General features: G+C 41.1%; 2 protein-coding genes across 4 annotated transcripts in view; both read left to right on the forward strand.

Annotated features, from left to right (window-relative positions):
• Positions 1 to 17778, forward strand: part of AP1G1 (adaptor related protein complex 1 subunit gamma 1) — an 84855-nt gene extending 67077 nt beyond the window's left edge. Inside the window, exons 13-23 of the mRNA XM_061138884.1 lie at positions 344 to 398; positions 2719 to 2841; positions 3014 to 3103; positions 3394 to 3521; positions 4478 to 4582; positions 5256 to 5397; positions 5582 to 5708; positions 8613 to 8720; positions 8841 to 9001; positions 12108 to 12206; positions 13590 to 17778. Of these exons, the coding sequence (XP_060994867.1) occupies positions 344 to 398; positions 2719 to 2841; positions 3014 to 3103; positions 3394 to 3521; positions 4478 to 4582; positions 5256 to 5397; positions 5582 to 5708; positions 8613 to 8720; positions 8841 to 9001; positions 12108 to 12206; positions 13590 to 13691 (1240 nt within the window). The 3' untranslated portion in view covers positions 13692 to 17778. The remainder of the gene's footprint in view (positions 1 to 343; positions 399 to 2718; positions 2842 to 3013; positions 3104 to 3393; positions 3522 to 4477; positions 4583 to 5255; positions 5398 to 5581; positions 5709 to 8612; positions 8721 to 8840; positions 9002 to 12107; positions 12207 to 13589) is intronic.
• Positions 17779 to 21610: 3832 nt separating this feature from the next.
• Positions 21611 to 23489, forward strand: part of PHLPP2 (PH domain and leucine rich repeat protein phosphatase 2) — a 59424-nt gene continuing 57545 nt past the window's right edge. For all 3 annotated transcript variants that reach the window (XM_061138886.1, XM_061138885.1, XM_061138887.1), the window contains exon 1: positions 21611 to 21747. In XM_061138886.1, coding sequence (XP_060994869.1) covers positions 21649 to 21747 — 99 coding nt within the window. In that variant the 5' untranslated portion in view covers positions 21611 to 21648. The remainder of the gene's footprint in view (positions 21748 to 23489) is intronic.

The raw sequence follows: 23489 nt of genomic DNA on the forward strand, positions 1-23489 counted from the left end.
GTGTGTGTGTGTGTGTGTGTTGCTTAGTCATGTCCAACTCTTTGCAACCTCATAGACTGTAGCTGACCAGACCCCTGTGTCCCTGGGATTCTCCAGGCAAGAACACTGGAGTGGGTTGCCATTTCCTTCTCCAAAAGGAACTATAGAAAGAAAGAAAGTGAAGTCGCTCAGTCGTGTCCGACTCTTTGCGACCCCATGGACTGTAGACTACCAGGCTCTCCCATCCATGGAATTTTCCCGGCAGGAGTACTGGAGTGGGTTGCCATTTCCTTCTCCATGAAAGTCACTGAGCAGAGCTTAATTTACAGGTTCAGTTTTTTCACCTGTGCCATTATTTTCTCAGGTATGCACCTTCCAAACGGTGGCACATAGACACGATTATGCGTGTTCTGACAACGGTAAGTAGTTTTTTTAGGTAAGTGTGTACTAAGTGCTGGATGTATCAGTTAATGAGACAGACAAAGTTCTTATTCTCATGCAGCTTATGTTCTAGTGGGGAAGATGGGAAATTCATGGGGAAAGAGGGATACTCCTGTCAGGCAGGGGGGAATACTGTGAAAAATACTAGAGCATCATGAGGAACTATAGTGATGACAGAGGAGAATGGAATATGGGGCAGTGGGCCAGGTTCTTGGGTAGAATAGTCAGGGCAGATCACTCAGAGGAGGTAACATTTGAGTAGAGAACTTGGTAAAGTGGTGAGCTGTGCAAAGATTCGGGAGAAGAGTGTACAAACCAGAGGGAACAGTTGGTGTTGCAAAGCACGAGGGTAGGTAACAAGCTTAACGTGTTTGGAGAGCATCAAGAAGGCTGGTGCAGCCAGTAGACTGAGAGTGGCAGAGAGTGGTTTGAGGCAGGGGCTAGGTTCTATAGGCCTCACAGGAGTTAGGATTTTATTCTGAATATGATGGGAAATCATTGGGAAGCTTTGTTTAGTTTTGTTTTGGCTGAACTGTGTAGCATGCTGGATCTTAGTTCCCAGACCAGGGATCGAACCCATGCTCTCTGCAGTGGATTTGCAAAGTCTTAACAAGTGGGCCACCAGGGAAGTCAAAACCTTTCTTTAAGAAAATGCTCCAACTTCTCATTTTTCCAGTCAGTTTATATTCTCTTATTATATAATTATATGCCTTTTCTTAGTTAGCCTGTTGATGTACTAGGTTACATTAATTGATTTTTAAAAATTATTTATTTAATTGAAGTTTAGTTGGCTTGCATTAATTGAATTTTGAATGTTGAATCAGCCTTCCATATCTGGAATAAGTCCCAGATTTATGGGATTGGTTGTGGTGTATAGTTTTCTTGAATACATTCTTAGATTTGATTTGTTGAAATTTTAAGGATATTTGCACCTGTGTTCATGAGATACTGGTCTGTAGTTTTCTGTTCCTGATGTTTTATTTGACTCTTGTATCATTTAGTAGTGTGTTGTTTAATCTCCAAATATTTGGGGACTTTTCAGCTATCTTTGTATTGCTTATTTCTAGTTTAATTTTGTATGATTTCTGTTCTTTTAAATTTAAGATATTCTTAATGGCCCAGAATGTGATCTGTCTTGATGAATGCTCCATGTGAGCTTGAGAAGAATATATATGCTGTTGTTTATGACATGGTCTGTAAATGTCAATTAGATCGTGTTGATGCTTTCTCATAAAAACATTGTGCTTTTTCCCATTAGGGACGAATATAAATATCTAAGTCACACCACTAATTACCTGCTTTTTAGTGTCTTACCTTTCCTTTCTGCCAGTTTCCCCAAACTTCTCCCTCCATCTTTGTGTTTCTTAACAGGAGTGGGTATCCTACCCATCTGGGATTTTTTTTCTTTTTTTTTTTTTGTTTCATCTTCAAAGTACACGTGTGTAGGCCAGGTCTTGGTCCTGTAAATCAGATCCACTCTTCTATCCAATAATGGGAGGTTGACCAAGGTGGGCACAGCTTCCACAGTTTGTATATCCTGTGCAGCTTGGTTACCATAATGCTCTTGTGAGGCCAAAATTTAGTTTCCTCATAGGTTAAATAGCTTTACTTTGTCTCCATGGTGGTAAATCTCAGATTCCATTTGTCAACAGGACAATAAAGAGATCATTTTTGTTTTTGTTTTTGTTTTGAGGTGTGGATAATGAAATAAAAAATACTTCCCGTTCCTCGGGCTACGTATTGGTTCTGTATTTATAAACTCTAGTTTTTGAAGGACTGTTATGTTTTAAAGAAATTCTGATTTTTAGAAAGTTACTGTTTATTTCAGTTTTATCTTACTTTATTAAGCCTTTTTGAACTGTTAATATACAGCCCTTTCTCCTTCCCCCAGAGTAGTGTGACTACCATAGCCAGCTTGTATCCTTTTAACACCTGTGTTGAGGAGTTGTGGGAAGGAAGTTGTTGTTGTAATTAAGTTCCCAGTAAATGTATTTCTTACAGTTTTGCATTAGTAGACTATCTGTTTTGAGTAGAAAGGGCCATTCTTGAAATTCTAAACCTTTATATTTTAATTTTACTTTGGACAAAGGGAAGATTTTATCTCTTTATGAAACCTTAGAACTTAGAATATTCATTTAAATATGACTTTGAAATTTGAGCTGCTTCTCAACATGAGAATTGGAAACAACTTTATCTGGGAGGGCGTTTTGTAGTGGTCTCCTCTGAGCAACAACAACATTAGCTGACTTTTCTTATTACCGTGTGTTTCTTGGGGTAACTGTCTGCATTTCCTTTTAGGCAGGAAGTTATGTTCGTGATGATGCCGTTCCCAACTTGATCCAGTTAATAACCAATAGCGTGGAGATGCATGCCTATACTGTCCAGCGCTTGTACAAAGCAATTCTTGGTGATTATTCTCAGGTAAGTACTTTTACTTTAAGGGGGGAAATTGCCTTTATTTTTTCTGATATGTTCTTATTACTATCACTCTTAGAGGTGCTTCAGTTGTGACCTTTATGGTTGGATGACCTATGATTTGTATTAATCCTTTAAAGGATAAAAATCTTTGACAACTGTGACTTTCTTCTGACAGCAACCTTTGGTGCAAGTCGCTGCATGGTGTATAGGTGAATATGGAGATCTTCTTGTATCTGGCCAATGTGAAGAGGAAGAGCCTATTCAGGTACCCTTTGTCACTCTTTGTTAAGAAAAGGGAAGACAGTGTTTTTGGTTTTAAGAGTAGTGTTTAATGAGTTGAAGTCAATTCCTTGAAAACCTTTTAAAGAAGCCATGGCAGAATTATAGATTCATTGGAAAACTTGTTCATTTTTCAGTTGGAACCTACTGGGCCATTGTGAGATTTGAAAATCACCTTTAGGACCCTCTCCCCACCCCATCATATTGACTTACATTGTTTCTCTTGCCTTCTGGCTAAAAAGTGAGAGTGTCATGTTTCCATTTTTTTCTCCCCAGGTAACAGAGGATGAAGTGTTGGATATTTTAGAAAGTGTCCTAATATCTAATATGTCCACCTCTGTGACACGAGGTTATGCCCTCACTGCCATTATGAAGCTTTCTACTCGATTCACCTGTACTGTAAAGTGAGTATGGAGAAAAAGTAGGGTGAACATGTTTTGTCATTTTAAAAACTTTTATTTTGGGAAATTTCAAGCAAAGGCAAAAGTAGAATAGTAAAATCAACTGCCGTATAGGCAATTGTTCCTCAATACTGTTATTCCTCAATAACAGTCATCACTTTATGGTTAATCCTTATTATATCTATACTTTGCTCCCTGTCATCCCTTCATCCCACCACTGCTTAATTTGAAGATAAAAACTAATGTTTTTAAAATCAGGTGTCTGATGCCTGTTTTCTTTTTTAAAGTACTGACGTTATTTTCCCATGTAAGGGTTCTGGTTTATTATAATCTTGAGATATCTGAATTGGAAGAAAATCATTTTGGTGTTTAAATCTTTAAATTTTGCTTTTTTTTTTAAAGCACTGTTTTGAATGAAACCCAATTCTTGGGTCAGTTTCCCAGCCAAGCATGTTTAATACAAACTTGGTTCTCTCAGACCTTCTGCTTTTGTTTTTAATGTAAAGCCTCGTGAATAATGATAATTTTTACCGTTTAAATTGTGAAGTATAAGAATTTGGTGTTAGGCAATGACACTTTGCTTATAAAAGTCTGATGCTATGACCCTTTTGTTGATAAAAGCTTCTTACTGTAAAGTTATTAAAGAAGGGAATGAACACTATAAATTTATTGTTTTGTAGCAAATTAATAATTGGTACTTTTGTTTATCAAATTTTAGGGTATGAGATATTCAACAGACAAAATCTAGCATTAGAACTCGAATAAATTCTGATGGTCTTGAGCTATCTGTTAGATGACTGTAAAGGAAAGGTCTTTTGTTTTTGAAAAATTATGTACATTAAGAAAAGATGAACACTTCAAAATTTTAACCAGAAACCTCTGTTTTAAACACTATTCTTTCTGCTTGTTTATGTATTTTCTTTTGGATGTTTGAATTTGTTTGTCATTTTATCCCAAAGCCGAATTAAGAAAGTGGTTTCCATCTATGGAAGCAGCATTGATGTGGAACTCCAGCAGAGGGCAGTAGAATATAATGCACTTTTTAAGAAATATGACCATATGAGGTAAGTAGAAGAAACAAAACAGTGCATGTGCCTCTTAGCATCCCGAACACTTTGTCATGGTAACCTGTAAAGGAGTTTCATCACTCATGCTTTATTGGCGGGACTTCACAACCCCGTTGAGTTCTCACTGCTTGGCTAATTGTGTTTTGTTCGTCTTCTGTTCTGCCTAGCCTCTAAAGAAATAAGCGAACTGTGTTCTTTTAGTGCCCTTTTCCCCTTCCTCTTGGTAAGGAAAGTTTTCTTCATTTCCATTTTATTTGGTGAAGAAGTAAGAGTTGTTTTATCTCAGGAGAATCTCATTGAGATAGCATTACTATTACCATTGTGTATATCTTTTTTCCCCTTTCTGTTGTGCAGTATCTTCTTGATTGGAAACTGCTAATATGTACTTGTTTACCTTTCTTTCATTACATTTTCTTTGTCACTGAGAATTCTCAGGCTCTCGGGATTTGGATGGACAGTTTGTCCATTCAGGGTTTCCTGCATGCCCTTAATCCAATCAGGAATGTAGGTCATGTATTCTTGTAATCCAGCTTCTATTTTAGTATATGTGTTGGGATGTGAGGAGGGGAGATGTCTCTCCACATTTGGCTGGAGTATAGTTAACAGTGATTGTTTTGGGTAGGGAATCTAGGTTAACTGCCTAGAATTTAACCACTTCAGATTCTTCCAGGTCTGCCCTGCTTGAGAGAATGCCTGTCATGGAGAAAGTGACCACAAATGGCCCTACTGAGATTGTACAGACAAACGGAGAGACAGACCCAACTCCTCTAGAGACAAAGCCACCGCCCTCTGGGCCACAGCCCACCAGCCAGGTAGCTTTTCCCTTGCTTATCTTCATGATCTTTTGGTTGCTTAGACCCTGTCTCTTAGGTGATTCCCTTCAGTCTTCCTGGGTTGATTGATAATTCTGTTCCCTGTTTTTAAGTATTGAAAGGGCTTTGTGTTGGATAACAGATCAGACAGTGACAATGAATAAGATATTATTTCTTTGTTTAGGCCAATGATTTATTGGATTTGTTGGGAGGAAATGACATAACACCTGTTATTCCAACTGCACCTACAAGCAAACCAGCTTCTGCTGGTGGAGAGCTTCTTGATTTGCTGGGAGACATCAACCTTACAGGTGAGGCCAGACTAGAGTTAATTTCTCACTTTTCCAGGGATAAGAGCCTTAGGGAAAAGCTACATTGAATGTAGACTTTCTGTCTAGCACATGAGACAGTTGAAGATGGGAGAGGGTAAGCGGGAAAAAAAGCAAGAATCTTCACAACATCTGGGCTATGTTGCCATACTAATACTATACAGGTAATTCATAGAGATTCGTCAAAGTCTAATTTTTAATTTTTGGAGAGTAAATTACCCACAGTGTTTTAAGACAGAAAGGACAGTCTCAGGCTAGAAAAGAAGCATATCCCAAGAAATACATTACTTTTTCTTAGGTTTCTTTGTACTCTTGGTTAGTTTCCAAGAGCCGTGGCCATTTGTGGAGAGTGGAAAGATTCTGTTTTCCTCCTTCCTTCTCCCCCTTTGTGTTAAAGCAATGGAAGGATAAAATTATCCAGGATTATAATATTCAAACATAACTTTTCATTTGGGGATATCTTATCTTTATTTACATGTAGTAGACATTTATAATTAGTGTATTCAGAGATACTGTAAACATAGGAGATCAGGAGAATCCAAGGATATCACTGTAGCATATAATTTCTGTCTTAAGTGACTTCTCTAAAAGTGAAATGGATGGAGAGTTACAGTATACATGACCTTGAGTGGAAAACGGCTATAGCTTAAGGATGTTGGATGCTTATCTAAACTGGCTATCACAGGCGTAATGGTTTTTTCCTAACATAACTGCCTCCCAGAACCTATGGTTTATATTTATGTCTTAACAAAATTTCAAAATATTGCTTGTCATGTGCTTAGGGCCATTCACAGGCAGTTTCAAATCCCGGGATACCAAAGCTGTCCTGGATATATGGAAAAGCAAGAGCAACCCCATGTTTAAAACACAGTGTGTGGGGACCTTCCTGGCAGCCCAGTGGTTAGGACTCTGGTGTTTCACTGCCATGTGCCCGGGTTCAAGCCCTGGTCAGGGGGCTGGGATCTCACAGGCTGTGTAGCGAGGCCAAACAAACAAAAAACCAAAGCACAGTGTATAGATTATGTGCTTTACTTATTAACATATTAGCATTTTCATGTTAGTGTATAATCTTCACAATTATAATTTTGAATTGTTTAATATTTTGATAAGTTTAACCATTATTTATTTAATTCCTTACTATTGGGCATTTTGCTTGTTTCCAGATTTTTCTTATCATAACTGATGCCTCAGTAAATATTGTTATTACATATATTTGCCCAAATTTATTTTGGGTTTACATTCTTGGGCTCAGTTAAGTTAGGCTTACTCTTTCTGAATCTGTTTAAAATAAGAATGATTTTTATCATCATAGGGTATTTGTGAGGAATAGTGACTTAGTGCATGCATGACACATAGTAGGCACTTGGTAAATGTTACTAACCTTTTCCTCAATGTCTATGAATTTCACTGTATAGTCATAAATATTACATATTTTTAAGAATACCCTAACAGTTGAAACGGAGAAGGCAATGGCACCCCACTCCAGTACTCGTGCCTGGAAAATCCCATGGACGGAGAAGCCTGGTAGGCTGCAGTCCACGAGGTCGCTAAGAGTTGGACATGACTGAGCGACTTCACTGTCACTTTTCACTTTCATGCATTGGAGAAGGAAATGGCAACCCACTCCAGTATTCTTGCCTGGGAAATCCTGTGGACAGAGGAGCCTGGTGGGCTACAGTTCATGGGGTTGCAAAGAGTTGGACATGACTTAATGACTAAAAAACAACAACAGACAATGAATAGTATCTTATTTTGTCAGTCTACCACAATTTACTTACCCATTATTTTGATGGTGAACATTTTGATTGTTTCTAGAATTTCATTGTTAGAAATTACCTTGCCCTGCACACTTTCTGTATATGTCTGCCTGTGTCAATATGCACGAATCAAAGCATTCCTAAGAAAGGCAGTGGATCTCAACTGGGGGAGATTTTGCCCACCAGGGATTGGCAGTGTCTGAAGATACTTTTGGTTGTCAGAACTGAGAGGATGCCAGTAGTGCTGAATCCTACAGTGCACAAGACAGCCCCTCACAGCAAAGTCTTATCCAGCCTGAAATTTTGTTAGTTTTGCACTTGATACCTTTAGTTTAAGGGTATACTTGTATTCAACTCTGTTGTTGTTTAGTTGCCAAGTTGTGTCTGACTCTTTGGCGACCCCATGGACTGTGGCTCCTCTGTCCATAGTATTTCTCAGGCAAGAAGACTAGAGTGAATTGCCATTTCCTTCTCCAGAGCATCTTCCTGACTCAGGGATCCAACCCACTTCGCCTGCATTGCAGGAGAATTCTTTACTGCTGATCCACCAGGAAAGCCTGTATTCAACTCTGCTACTGCCAAATTGTTCTCCAGTTTACAACCCTATGGCAGAGATTAGAATTCCCCATTGCTCCATAGTCTTACCAGTATCTGGTGTTATCAGACACTGAAATATTCACCACGCTGGGGAGATGTGAAGTAGCACCTCATCATGGTTGTAAATTCCCTTTCCTCATTACTCATAAATTTGAGCATCTCTTTTTGTAATATTCCCAATTGCTTGTACATTTCTCTCTTTTTTCTTGTACATTTCTCTTACCACTTTTAAATTGGGTTATCTTTATTGACTTGTAGAAGGTATTTATAGTTTTGGATACTCGTCCATTTGTTATTTTGTAGCATACACTTTCTTCTGCCTTTGGTCCATTTTTTGATGATATTTTTTAGTGAACAGAAGTTACTCATTTTAAAGTATTTGAAATTTTTAATTCTTTATTTTTATGGTTCATGCTTATTGCAAATTGTTTAAAGCCTCCTCCCCTTAATTTGAGATCGTGGTAATTTTCTTGTGTTCTCTTGGTGGGATTTGTCAGCTAAGATTGACTTAACTGTGGGATGTGTCATTTAGGTGCTCCAGCTGCTGCTCCTGCCCCTGCCTCAGTCCCACAGATATCCCAGCCCCCCTTCTTGTTGGATGGGCTTTCATCACAGCCTCTCTTCAATGACATTGCTACAGGTACCGTTACTGGTGTTATCATCATTAGACCTATGAGAAGTAGTTATTGAAGAAAGGAGGTAGTGATTTGGCAAGCCTTAGGCTGACTGCAACTCGACTGACGTTCCTGTGCTCTCCCAGGCATCCCCTCCATCACAGCGTACAGTAAGAATGGCTTGAAGATTGAGTTCACCTTTGAACGGTCCAACACCAACCCCAGTGTCACCGTGATCACGATACAGGCCTCCAACAGCACAGAGCTGGACATGACGGACTTTGTTTTCCAGGCTGCAGTACCAAAGGTACTATAATTGTCTTCTTGGCCTTTATCCTTGAATTAAAAATTGTTGATTATTTTTTTATGCTTTTGGTAAGGGATATATTTTAGTGCCTAGAGATTAAATTTGCAGATTCAACTCAAACTAACAGTAATGTAACTGTTATGGTCCATTGGAGCATGTCATTTTTAATGAATACTTTTGCTTAGTCATAAATATTCTTACAATTAGTATTATAGGATAAAGGAAGTACAGTCTAAAAGTAGTTAAGAGAGTAGACTTCTACAAGGTGGTTCATTAATGCTCAGGGTATTGAGGATAGATTGGGGTTCAGTAATACAGTGGTGAAGAACTAAGAAACAGAAGTTCTAACATGGAATTAAAGTTCAATCAAGATGAGAGACTTCATGTATTTGGTATTCTCTTCTAGTCACTGGATCAAGATTTAAAGCTTTTGTCCCTTGATAGTGTAAGTGGGAGTAACATTCCTCCTTCATTCACATCTAGCTAACTATTGATGCAATGACTGCTCACTTCTGTAAATTGAAGTTTTGTTTATACCAGTTCTTAGTTTAAGGAGTGTTTATGTTCATTGTTGAATTATGAAAAGTTTTGAAAAAGGAGAATTCAGAATGAAGAGTGGGCAAGATTTATCTGTAAACAATGAGATAGTAAGTATTTCAGGCTATATGCTGTCAAAGTGCCAGTACTGTGATGATACATAAAGGCGCATGGCTCTGTTCCAGTGAAACACTTGCAAAAACAGGTGTGGGTTCATTCTTGGCCCATGGACCATATTTTACCAACCCCTGAGATAGATTAGGCTAAATGAATCTTTGCAGTCACTTGTGAGGTATGACATTCAGACAACACAGTTTTGGAAATTGAAGACCTTTTATTTGTGGTTACTACTGCCTTTGCATCTGTCTTTACTTCCATTTTTAGGAGTTAGAAAAATGTAGATGTTTTAGAAGCAGTAGAGTTAGTGGTTTCAATACTAGTTGTATGACATTAAGCAGCTTAATCATTATGCCTCAGTTTGTTTATTTGCAAAGGGGGCCTGTCATCATGATATCTACTTCATAGGGTTTCTTTGAGGAATAAATGAGTTTTATGTGCCAGGTACTGTCTTGTTTTAAGCTCTTTTCATGTGTTTGTTAGCTTCTACAAATTAGGGTTTTATACTTATTACTTTAGGCTGCCGCTTTAACGCATACCCCCTCTGCTTTATTTATTTATTTATTTTTTCAGTGGGTTTTGTCGTACATTGATATGAATCAGCCATAGATTTACATGTATTCCCAATCCCGATCCCCCCTCCCACCTCCCTTTCCACCCGATTCCTCTGGGTCTTCCCAGTGCACCAGGCCCGAGCACTTGTCTCATGCATCCCACCTGGGCTGGTGATCTGTTTCACCATAGATAATATACATGCTGTTCTTTACCCCCTCTGCTTTAAAGCATGGCCTTATTCTTGGAGCTGTACTATACAATGCCTATTTGCATATTATGATGTATGTGGAGCTTCAAAACATTGTATTTCATAGATTCTACTAATACTGATTTTGCTTTTTGTTACTTCTGAAATTGAGGTACATTTTATTTTTTAAAAAATTTTTTAATTGGAGTATAATTGCTTTACAATGTTGTGTTAGTTTCCGCTGTATAACAACGTGAATTGGCTATAAGTATACATATATCCCCTCTGTCTTGAGCTTCCCTCTCACCCTCCCCTCACTCCACCCACCTGGGTCATCACAGAGCACCAAGCGAAACTCCCTGTGCTGTTGAGCAGCTTGCCACCAGCTATCTGCTTTATATATGGTAGTGTATATCTCTCAATCCTTCCCACCCTCTTCTTGCCTCCCTGAGTCCACAAATTTGTTCTCTACATTGGTGTCGCCATTCCTGCCCTGCAAATAGTTTTCATCACTATGGGGTCTATTTTGAATGATGCTCTTGTCATAGTTTCATTGGCAGCCTTTCTCTCAGTGGTGTATAAAATAATGGTGTGGATTATAGTCGATGGCATCTAATATTAATCAATTAAATGTAAACAAACAAATGGTAGTTTATGTAATTCTTGACAGTAGACTTGTAAGTCCCATTGTAGGTATACCATGGACCTTCCTCCCTTCTTTCTTTCCTCCCTCCCACCCTTTCTTTCCCCTTTGCCCTTCTCGCTTTTCTCTCCCTCCCTTCCCTTCTTCCTCTGCCCCTCTTCTCTCTCTTTCTCTCTCTCTCATTCTCCTTTCCAATATTTTAGGAGTCTAAACTTTAGGAAATTAAAAAAAAAATCCTAGTCTATAAAATAGCGACACATATATATATATATCGACATATATACTTTACTGGGCTAACTATGATTTACCTATCTTGCTCATAGCACTTTTATCTCTCTTCCCTGTAAACACACAAACAAATCTACCAGCACTCAACAAATTACGGTGTTTGCTTTTTCAGGTCTTTCACTGTACAGGCTAGTTCTGCACGTAATTTTTCTGCTAGGACTTGTGGTGTTTCAGTGTGGAGACCCTAAGGTGTTTCACATCCGTGTGAACAAGCTGGCTCTTTTCAGCCTCTCCTGCACCTCCGTCATGTAGGAGTGACCCCTGACACATTCCAGATTATATAGGCTTTAGGAAACAAAGTTCAAGTCCCTGACCTCAACCGTCCAAATACACAAAAGCATGAAGGCTTGTTTTTGGTGACTAGTGTGCTGGTTTACTATTTTTAGAATCCTTTTCATTTCTTTCTAGTTTTTTTTTAGCCACAGGCACCCGGGTTTTTTGTTTGTTTTTTCACCTACATAGTTGATCAGTTACTATTCAGTGAGGCTACTAGAACAAGATTTGTTTACCTTTTGAAAAGTGCTTGGCTAAAGTTGCTTCTACCAGAAAGGAGAAGGTAGCTCGTTGCTAGAAACAATAGCGTTTTATAAATATCATGAAGCGATAGTCCGCATGCTGGGAATTGCTGATTATCTGGAAAACAATAGAATTTAGTAGTAGGTATATTGGTTACTTGAAGCATCACCTGGGTGTCTGACTAGACTTGTTAACATCTCTGACATAGTATTAAGTGTATTTTCTGAAGAGTGCCCTTTGTCTCCCCCCTACCCTACTCCCAGACATTCCAGCTGCAGCTTCTGTCTCCTAGCAGCAGCATCGTCCCAGCATTTAACACGGGGACCATCACACAGGTCATTAAAGTTCTGAACCCACAGAAGGTGAGTACCACATTCAAAGACAGTATCTGAGCAAGACATAAGCATTTCCCTAAAATAAAATTTACTTTGTTTCTCTTAAGTATTTTTTTTTTTCCCACTCAGAGCAGAAAAGATATCTATTAAAATGTCTGGTCTTAACCTCCTTGTTCTTTTGTAGACAATAAGTGAAGCCTGGACACATGAAATGGTTCAGTGGCATCTTATTAAAATACACATTTAAATATTTCTCTATTGAGAGGCTTCAAGGTCTAGTTTTTTGCATGGTGAGGGTGGAAAGCTTACACATTTTAGTCTTTATACTAGTAGTTGTCTGGAGTTGAGAGCATTGGTTAAACCAGATACTCACATTTACTCTGGTAATTATTAAGTATGCACAGCAGAAGCGGAGACATTTTTAATGAGGCAGCCAAATGAAAAACAACGTCAAACACCTGAAAGTGAGCAATATTTTATTACATCTTCTCAGAGAAGTATATCGGCTCCACTTATTGATCAGTTGACCCGGTCTCAGCAGTTTTTGAAAATGGTTCCGAGGATTTCTAGAGACTTCTGAGAGATCTCTAGTAGTGTCTCATAAATACCAGTATGATTTCCTCCTCTTAAAACACCTTGGTTCGCCTCTGTATTTTGATTGTCTGCCCAAAGCATAAGTACAAATTCTTGTGATGATCTGATACAAAGAGTAAAAGTTTTCTTAGTGTATTAATGTTTGAAGTCTGCCTTATAAAGCAAATAGCACGTATAATTGAATTCTCTTAAAATATACCTGTTATCATAGGTTAACTTTTTTTTTCTTTTATGCCTTGAGAACAAAACAAGTTGATGTTCACATTTACTGTCAGTTTTACAGACAAAACATCCAGTATATCTGAATGTAGAGTATAATAGATGAGTATGTTTACCTCATTTTTCTAGAAAATTGGATACAAGGGTTGAATCCTTGTGAAAAGTTCTCAGCAAATGTTACTATGAAAATGCTCCCAAGTGGTTTGTCCCGTTAATGTGGTTCTAGGATCGAAGCCCACACTGCATTCTGGAGGTCGTTTTCTCTACTTGACTGCATGACGTTGTCCAGTAGCTGCAGTACTAGGTGTTGGTTGTTGTTGTTTGCCTGTGTGTCGTTTTTAAGAGACAATTCTGCTTCAGAATAATTTGTGTTTTCTGTGATCAGAAGTCTGTAGGACTTCCCTGGTGGTCCAGTGGTTAAGACTCCATGCTTCTACTGCAAAGAATGCGGGTTTGATCCCTAGTCAGGGAACTAACATCCCACATGCCACCCAGTGTGGCCAGAACAAAAGAAAAAGTCTTATTTGTAGGCTGCAGATTCTGGAGATTTTATTTCAGTGTGTGATTTTTTTTTTTTTTCTCTTTTCCTCTCTTCAGCAACAGCTGCGAATGCGGATCAAGCTCACATATAATCACAAGGGCTCAGCAATGCAAGATCTAGCAGAGGTGAACAACTTTCCCCCTCAGTCCTGGCAATGAGGGTCCAGCACCATTTTCATTCTTATCCCACTCAATCAAAGGAACTCTGGGAAGGAGGTTGTGATCGCTGGCAAGTCCCCCCGCAACTGTACCATGGGCATGAGGAACTGAAGAGAACTGTTGAGGAGGATTTTTCCTAAAGTTATTGCTGACCTTGAAGCATTGTTAAAGACTAATCTCCTCTCTTCCACTGTTGAAGCCGGCTGCTTCTGGAGACTACTTTGCACTCTTCCTCCTCTCCTCCAGTTTCCGCACTTCTCCATCCCTCCTACATTTACAGCCAGAATCAACATTCCCTGGGCCCCTGAGGAAATAAGCAGCTGGTCTGGAGGAGAGGACTGGAATCCATGACGAGAAAACACTCACTCTGTCTCTGCAGCAAAGAGTTGCCCCTTCTTTCTGCCATGTTTCTCTGTGGACTGGGCAAGGTGGGGTACTTACTCCTCACTAGCAGGGTTACCATCTTCAGGCGCTTCTTACATCTGGCATTCAGAATGGAAATGTAACAGTGGACATGAGGGAGCCATGCCTTTTTCTACCGGTTCCCCCGATGTTTGAAAGAGGCATTAGGCTCCTGGTAGCCTTTTTTGTGCATTGCTGTATATACACAGACACACACATGTATATGTATGTTTGTTACCAAGGATTGGTCAGACCTTGAGAGGTTATTTGTAAACACTGGACAGATGCAGTTAAGAAGAGCTTGTGTTGAGATTTGGCATGAAGGTTATGGTGCTCTATTTGTAATAGAAACTTCCAAGGCTCTTCCAGCTCCCCTTTCTCTCCATTCTTTTAGCTGTAGTCATGAGTTCTCTCCATGATTTTCGAAACTGATTCCCCTTAAAGTGCAAAGTGGACAACTTCTAAAAGATATATTAATAGTTATTAATGCCCCTGTTTCCACTACAAATTTTAAAGTTTCTCCTAAACCCATAACTTGCCTGATGAACCATGGTAAATGGGTGGAAAGAGGAGTTTGCCACTTCTAAAGTACAGACTCCTCAACAAAAGCACCTTTGCCCATTTGAAGAGTGAGTATCTGACTCACGCTAGAGCGTATTGGAGTCATCTTCTCCATTACTCCAAACCTCCCTTTTTATTTCCTGAGCCTGGCTTGGACCTTGGCATTCCGTTTGAATTCCTTCTTCTAACTGGAACATTTGTGTTGTATCTGTAACACTGGCACTGAAATAAAGACCACACGGTTAAAGAAATCTTTCCTATATTGTACTTTATGGTGTTGGAACGAAGCCTTGAAGCTTCCTTGTCCCCTCTGTCAGAGGAAGTCTCAGGGACACTGTAGGGTAGGAATATCGTTTCCTGAGTCTCAGAAGTTGGTCTTGCTCTTGAGAGGCCAGTCTCATGAGTATCTACATCAAAGACTTGTGATCTGGAGCTTTTTGAGCTAGTGAGAATGCCTCGTGCTTTCAGAAAGGACCTCGTGGTATCTGGTCTTAGCACTGAGTTGCTGGCATGAGGGAAGGTGGCTGCCGTGGCACACGTTGAATGTACCCTGTACCTTGAGGTGCACAGGCACTGTTTCTGATGTGCTAAAGAAAAGGAAAGGTCAGGCCCACCTTGCTCTTAAAACATTTTCAAATGTTACTGTATTGAGTACAGTATAAGGACTATTCTGGCTTTGATTCTAGAACTGGGTACAGATATCCATTGTTTCCTTTCCATTTCACAAGCCTTTACTGAAAATCTTCAGTGACTTGTCAAATCTAGCTCTGTATCAGATGCTAGACTATTCCTAACATTTGACAAGCAGGAGTTGCACTAAAGGCTCCAATGGGGGAACTTTCTGGTCTTATTTTAGTATATAAGAGCAAGATTTGCTGAAACTTACTCTATCGGGTAAATGGTTGACTGAGTCAAGAAGAGAATATTATCTTGTGCATGGTTTTCAGTAAAGTAAGTGTGGACTAGTGTACATTTCAGACAACCGCTCTGCCTGTATGATGAAAAGTAACCTTTAAAGGTTTCTTTGCAGACAGATTTCATTGGATGGGTATTTAACGCTGTGAAATGTGATAGGATTAACATAATATTGGTGGATTTCTTGAATAGAATTTGTCTAACATTCCTTTTTGTGGTTGAGGCTTTATTTTTCTCTCTCACATCTATAGTTAACCAGCTCAAGTTTCTTTAGTTGAACCAAACTGAATCTCAGAAATCTGCTGAAGATCATGCTGTAAGACAGCGCTATCTGATGGGGCTGGAAAAGGGGCTCCTCTCAGAACAAAGTCTCCTTGGGTGAATGTAGTTTTGAGGTAGAGTTATTTGATCATCCATGGGTTCGTCCAGACAGAGTTAAAATTGGCCTTAACACAAAGGGTGCTGTGTAGAATATGAAATGATTCCAGAGAGTGAACCTAAGCACCATATTGAAGGACTAGCAGCCAGATGACTTGCCTAGGACACTGATGGTTGGGAAGACTGTTTCAAATGATAGGATCTTGGAAAGCTTCAGCGTGCCTTAGTTTCTAGGATCAGAATTCGTTCTCCTCTCACTTGGCCTCAATGCTAAAGGAGAGATCTTTTACTTTCTATCAATACTTGCACATTTTAGTTCTTTCTTTCCCTAGTAAAACCATCCAAGGGGGAGCGAATTTGGATAGATTTACAACTTCAGAGCCATTGTGAGGACAGAGTGATTTCCATGGCTGTTCTAATAACTCTAGGGTGATAAGCCGTTGAGCCTACATGCACTTACTTGGATAATTTCACAAGCACTTTTACCTCATTTTTTCTTCCTCTTCCAGAGTAGTTTTTATTCTCTATGTCCTCCCTGCCCTCACAGGAATCCTAAGGGATAATTCGTCTAAGTAATCGCAAAAAATGGTAGGAAGGGTGCTCTACCCACGAAACTTCCCCAATGCTCCGGTGCTCTACCTTGAGGTGATTTGGACAGCCATGGAATGCTTCATGCTGTGTATAGTGATCATCTGTTCATTTTAAGGTCTTTCTCATTTAAAGAAACATTCCTCAGCATAACATTTGGGAGAGGATTCTCCCCTCTTGCTAGGTTAAAGAGTCATTTGTACCCCTTGTCTGTCCCATTGATATGAGAAAACTGTCGGCACTAATGGTTTGAGTGTTTCCATCTATCATATAACATGCTTTCTGTGTTTATGTTCTTGTAAGAGGTTGGAAATGAGGGGACACTGTTTTTGAGGCTCAAATTCATTATCTTCTGCATTGGAAAATACCGGGCTATGAGAACTAAGGGAAGGAAAGTCTGAATGCGTAGATTTTTTTCTAGTGAATGTATCTTATCCCCACTGTCCTAAACAGAGAGGGAGCTAGAGAGCAAAAAGTGGATATTCATGTACTCTGTGGTTGGTGGAGAGGTGGTACATGTCTGTGCTCTTGGGTTTGGGAACGGGGACGATCACTAAAGAGACTAGCTTAGAAAGTCCTGAAGTTGAAAATACTTTGACTGTCTCTTGCTCAGGAGGGTGGGGCTGCTTGTAGAACTGGAAGTGAATAACTTTTTTCAAGCAATAGCAGAGAGTGGGTCCCATCTACAGGGTTCCAGGACCTGAAACATTGAAACAGAAGAAAAGGCTGAAGCAGCTTGCAGAGTTGCTTCAGGAACTTCCATGAGGCTGATTCTGGCTTCCAGATGGAGCATTGGAGGTTTTTTCATTGTTGTTTTGTTTTTGGAACCTGCTGTTGCGCTTTGTGTATTTTTGTTTTTGTTTTCTCTTTGGGGGCCTCATGGGAAAGAGCGTCTGAACTCTTTCCTCTGTGAACTCCCAGTGTGTCCCTGTATAGTCCCTTTTCTTTCATAATGTTGTAAGTTACATTTTCATTAAGCCCCATCACATCTTCTTTACTGTAAAAATATTAAAAGGCTGTTTCCAAGTGGGATGGCTAATGAAGTTCTAATTATTGCAGACATATTTTTGAGATGTAAAAAAAATTTAAAATTAAATGATAAGTCTTCGAGGCGAGTGAGGAATAAAATGGGTGTAAACATTTACATGGGATGCATTAGAATTCTGCTGTGTGTATTGTCTTTTGGTTGAAACAAATTATGAACAGTGACTAATAATAAAAAGTCAATACTCAATGATTTAAATTTTGCTTCCTCACTTCTTCCAAGTGGATTGGAGAAGCCTTGGATGGGTTCTTATTCCAGAGCTTTGAGCTAAGCCCACTAACCAGTTAATGTTCCTTTTCCACAGAAAACTTACCAAGAGAGGAATTTAAACAAATTAAAAAAATTTTGTTCTGTTCAGTCGCTCAGTTGTGTCTGATTCTGCAACCCTGAATTCTCCAGGCCAGAATACTGGAGTAGGTAGCCCTTTCCCTTCTCCAAGAGATCTTCCCAACCCAGGGATCAAACCCAGGTCTCCCGCATTGCAGGCAGATTCTTTATCAGCTGAGCCACAAGAGAAGCACCCCACCCCCCCACCCCCCCCCAAAAAAAAAATTTGTAGTTAACAGTGAAAAGTGCAGTTGGAAATTTTAACTAGTGACTGTTTTCATGCTGATGTTCTCCACATGGGTGAATTCTCGAAAATACTGAATCATGTCAAGATGAAGTATGTATTTGAGGTGGTCATGGACTTTTAGCTATAAGCTTCTGTTTGTGGCTTCTTTTATCTGTGACTAGGAAGAAGAAGGCTTGACCAGCCAAAATGAATTCTGTTTCCTGATCTATTTTATACAAACTCTTCCACAGAAGTGAGAGTGGTTGAAAGTTGGGAGCTTATACATGATCTCTGACCTTGACTGAGATAGGGGGAGAGTATGATAGTCCCCTAATTGAAAAGTAGAAGGAGGTACGCCTTAGCAATTATCTGGTTTATGCAGAAGTGCCCCTTGGTGCTGATTGATAAGTGACATTTCTATAATCTTTCCTTGTATGTGGCTTAGTTAAAATTCATATTTGTTTCTAATATTAAATTTACTTGACATTTTCATCTCTATGTAATGAGATGAAAATATAAGAACTACAATAGAAAATGTTAGCCAGTAATAGACTCCAGACATTTCCCTAGCAATGCAATGAAGAGTAGCAGATTTGAACTTCCATCCAGGACCAAATTAATTTTTATCACTTTTAAGTATTTTTCATGCTATTTCCTGCCCTAGTTCAGTTGTCTCTGGATTCAAAAAATACAGAAATGTTCAAAGGAAAAAACAGTCCTATAAACCTGGAGGCCAGGTTAAGTCCACCTTGTTTATTCAAAACTAAAATAAGGAATATCTACATCTGCTCAGCCTATGGTAGAAATAACAAAGGATTGAGGCCTGAAGATGACTTGTGATCATTGAAGGAGTGGGAACTAGCTATAAAGAAGCACATGTAGAAAGCTCTTATGACTCCTTTACCAAAATCTGATAGACATGAACTCTCCTTTCCCAGACTTCTCTTTCCATTCTGTAGTGAGGATTAGGAAGGGCTCCTAGAATAAAGTGTGTGTGTGTGTGTCCCTCCCCAACCCCTTTCAGGTGGAGAGTGTTATACATAGCTGCTTAGAGGAATAATACAGAAAGGAGGTAGTCTAATGACTTCTCTGTCTCTTGGCTTGATTCAAACAGTGATTTTTATAATGATGAACCTGCAGTGAGGGCAGATGGATTTTTGCACAAAAAATCCCAGAGGAATTTATTTTTAGGGTTAGTCTCAGCTGTTTACCATTTCCAGAAACTGTAGTTACATAACCTTTGGCTACATAATGCACACTGCCTTGAACTGGGGGAGAACATGAATATGTGACCCTTGAAACAGTATAAAATATTAATGGCAATACATGATTTGAAAAGAAAACTCAGAATCAACTGGTCGTCACCACTCAACTGGATTGGATCTTAAACAATGGAGACTTGAGAGCTGCATCATAAGTTACCCCTGCGACATCTGGGCTCGTAGCTTTTTGCTGTTCTACTTTTGAAAGAGGTACTACTGTTGCTACTGAAGAAGTAGTAAATACATAACTCAGCGTATGCTTGTATTCTGAGTTGATGCTTTAGCCCACTGTCCCATTAATCATAACAACAACAGCAAACCCATCGGCTAATCGCTGCTCTTTCCCAGCATGACTTCTAATGGTGGTGGTCCTGGAACAAGATACTTCACCTTCAGGTGATAAACTAGTAAAGACCTTCTGCTTGTGAAATGTGGGAAAGGTAATGGGCTTTTAGAAACACTCGAGTCTACGGCCATACCACCCTGAACGCGCCCGATCTCGTCTGATCTCGGAAGCTAAGCAGGGTCGGGCCTGGTTAGTACTTGGATGGGAGAAACACTCTGAGCTGCATTTTCATTCTTTCCTCTGCCTCTTTTCCCTTGGTCAAGTCCACTTCTGTCCTCATATTGGTGCCTATCCCTTACATACACGTGTCTTTGCTGGAACAAATTACTCAGTAAGCACTGAAATGGGAATCCCAATAACTTTGAGTAGCTTTCTTGAAGGTAATTTCAGGATAGAAGGAAAACTCAGGAGGCAGACAACATAAAAGCTTTTTTTCACTTTATGCCAGACTGACAGAGACATCATTTTAAATTCACTAAAATGAAACAAATGAAGATAACTGGAGATTGGAATTTTGGTGTATAAAAGTAACTCAAGTGAAGGGAGAGAGTAGTGACCAAACTTCCACAGAAGAAATAATTTGTACAGAGTCAGAATCTTTGAGTCAAATTTATGAATGGACCAATCTCCTAGAAGAGAGAGGAACAGTTTGCAGTGTTAGATCTCAAACTCTCTTGTACTAAACCTGTAATTAAAATATTCTTAACATACAGTTGGTCTGGGCTAGGTAAGCTGAAGGAGTGGATTATTGGTGATACCATTTATACCAATCATTCAAAGTGTAAGAAACTTTTTTCTGCTTCATTCCTTAGCAGTTGCTTGACAATTCAGACCTGTGTAGGAGGGGAAGAGCTAAAAATTCAGAGGTCTAGAAGGTTTCCTAGGAAAATATAGAGCAGAATTAAGAATAGGACTCTGAGGTATTGACTGTATCTTCAATTTGAAAATTCAGAATAATAGTGACTGCTATGAATCACTACTATGTGTTAAGCACTTTGTATGCACTTGCAAAATCTTCAGACTACTAGACAGACTATTTTCTATTTCACAGCTAAGAACCAAAGGCTTAGATCAAATAACTTGCACAAGGGTACAGAGCTAATGAGAGGTAGACCTGAAATTTGGAATCAGGCGCTCTGATTTGTCTCACTGGCCAGCCACAAAACTATCACTGCAGCAACTAAAAGAAAATAAAAAATTTCTGAATTAGAATTGCAAATAAACTAGCTTAGAGACCAGACCACATTACTGCTTGAAGCAGAGAACAATATTCTGAAAATTCTACTACATGAAGAGAAAGGGAATTCAAATGTGGCTGGGAGGTGAGATGACAGTTTTGTACACGAGGTGGGGTCGAATTTTTTGAAGAAGGCTGTGACCATCTACAACAAAGAAGAGAAAGGGCCTTGCTAAAGTGGGTATTCTCAACAATTCGTTCAATGGCTTTGCACCTGTGAGGGTGACGGGCCAGTTTTGGAGTAGAGAGGAAACGTCTGGGAGAGGTTAAGTTACGAAAGCCACCTTCTGCAGAAGGCAGCATCCTCCGGTCTCTGTTGACAGGTGCAAACCTCCCCTGCCCCTTGCCCAGCCCCTACTTAGGAGTCGCTCAGAAAATAACTCTCCTTGCGCCTCAGTCCTCCAAACCGAGGGCAGCTGATAGTAAAGGCCTAGCCCTGCGGCGGCGCCGGGCTCCGCCCGTGAAGTCCCCGGCCGACTGCCGGCGGCTTGCGTCCCTTGGCGCCCGGGACGCACCCAGCCCGCAGCTACGCAGGCCAGGGCGGGGTGGGTCTCTGGGCGGGGCCAGAGGGCTGCGGGGGGCGGGGCTGCTGGGTGTTCGCGCGCGCCGCCGAGGCTCCGCGCGGCGTCGCGCCGGCCGGGCGTCCCTGTGCTGCCGCCGCTAGCCGCCGATGGGGGAGGTGGAGCCGGGACCCGCGGGCCCGCTTGAGCCCCCGGAGCCGCCTGAAGCGCCCGCGAGCCGTCGGCCGGGCGGGATTCGGGTCCTGAAGGTGAGGTGCTCGGGCGGGCTGGGGAGGGAGAGAGAGCAGGGGGAGGCCGTCCCTGCCCCGCGCTGTGGCTGAGGTAGCGGGCGACCCCCGCCTCGCGTCGGTCAGTCAGCCTCGCGGCTCGGTCGCCCCCAAACCCGGCTGGAGGGGCCGCTGCACCCGCTGAGGCCTCTGGGCCGGGCCCCCGCCGAGGCCGCGGCCGCGGCCGCGACCGCGGCCGCCTCCGTCCCCACCGCTGCCCATCCCTGGCCGCGCGCCACCCGCCTCACAGGCCCACGCCTTGGGTCTGGCGTCCACCCGGCCGCCGCCGCCCACTCGGCTCCTTCAGGACCAGGGGGGCCGCCTGTGCTTCCACCGGCCGCGCTCGCGGCCCCGGGGCCGGCGTCTCCTGGCCCGAGAGCGGAGCTGGAAGTACGCAGGGCTTTCTCCCCGGACACCTGAAGACATCACCCCAGCGGGAGGATGGCGGCGGTGATTGGCCGGGCGCTGCGGTGTTCGGGGCTGCGCCGGCTGGCGCGGCAGCCTCTGCCCTCGGAGCTTCCCACCGAAGTTAAGACCTGCTCTCCGCACCAGAGCGCCGGCCTGGGAGCTCGACCTGCCCCGCCTGCTGAGAGAATCCCCGGAGCAGCTTAATCTCGGGGAGGCTCTGGGCGTGTTGCAGGAGGGAGGAGGGGTTGGACAAAAGGGGGGCATTCCTGCTGGCGGGAGCGGGGCTGACAATCCAGGGAGAAGGTGATGGGGGAGCAGTTATGCAACAGGCAGCTAACGGGGCTTTTTGGCAGAAACTGGAATTAGGGGGAGTAGGAGGAAATGAAGGCAGATGCCGGCAAGGGGTGGGGGGGGTGGGGTGGGGAATGGAGTCTTCAAGGTGATGACGAGAAGTTAAAATGCACAAGGAATGTAGGGTGGGGTGGGGACAGTGAAGGTGGTTAGAAGGAGAGATTGTGGAAGATTCACTGGAGGGAGTTTTAGCCTTCGAAATATCTAGTTGGAGAGAAATTTTTCCGTAGGTCAAATATGTAAACTAGGGGTCCTGGAGAAGGAATGGAATTCCTTCTAAAGTTCTGGAAGAGGAATCAGCAGGATTTAAAACTTGCCAGAGAAAAGGAAGAGAGCAAAGAAAATTTAGATTTGGCGTGTTTCGAAAATACTTTGCAAGACAATGAAAATACATCATGTTGAAAAATTTATTAAGTAATGGTCGTTGGGATTGAGAGTGTGCACCATATACTCGCTACTAAGGTTATTCGTAGGACATCACAAAGATGGCAACACTGAAAAAAATAGTAGATTTGAAACATCTGGTGAATCCACGAAACGACATAAATTAGAACTCTATAAAATAAAAAAGTTTTTCTGCCACTACCTCCTAATCTTAATACACCAACTTGAAATAACTTTTCATAGTTAACTTCCACATAGACCTTTTACATATTTATTGTAAACTATTTAATCATGTTTTAAATTTAATTACTCAAAGGCGTTTGGATATTTACTTAAAAAACTGTAAGGTCAGAAAAATGTAAATTGTGAATGAACTTTAAAAAAATTCTGCTGCCTGGCTTATCAGGAAAGGGCAAGTCTGAGAGATAGGTAAATGCCCTCTGGCCTTGAAGGTAAACAGCCTTTGCTATTTTTACAGCAACTATTTTTCCATGGGGAATGAGATGTGGGAGGGAAGGAATTGAGAAATAAGGACCTTTATTGAAGATTCCCACCATCCTACAGATCCAGGAAGTGGTCCA

This window comes from Dama dama, chromosome 4 (assembly GCF_033118175.1).
Source record: "Dama dama isolate Ldn47 chromosome 4, ASM3311817v1, whole genome shotgun sequence".
In the NCBI taxonomy this organism is placed as follows: Eukaryota; Metazoa; Chordata; class Mammalia; order Artiodactyla; family Cervidae; genus Dama; species Dama dama.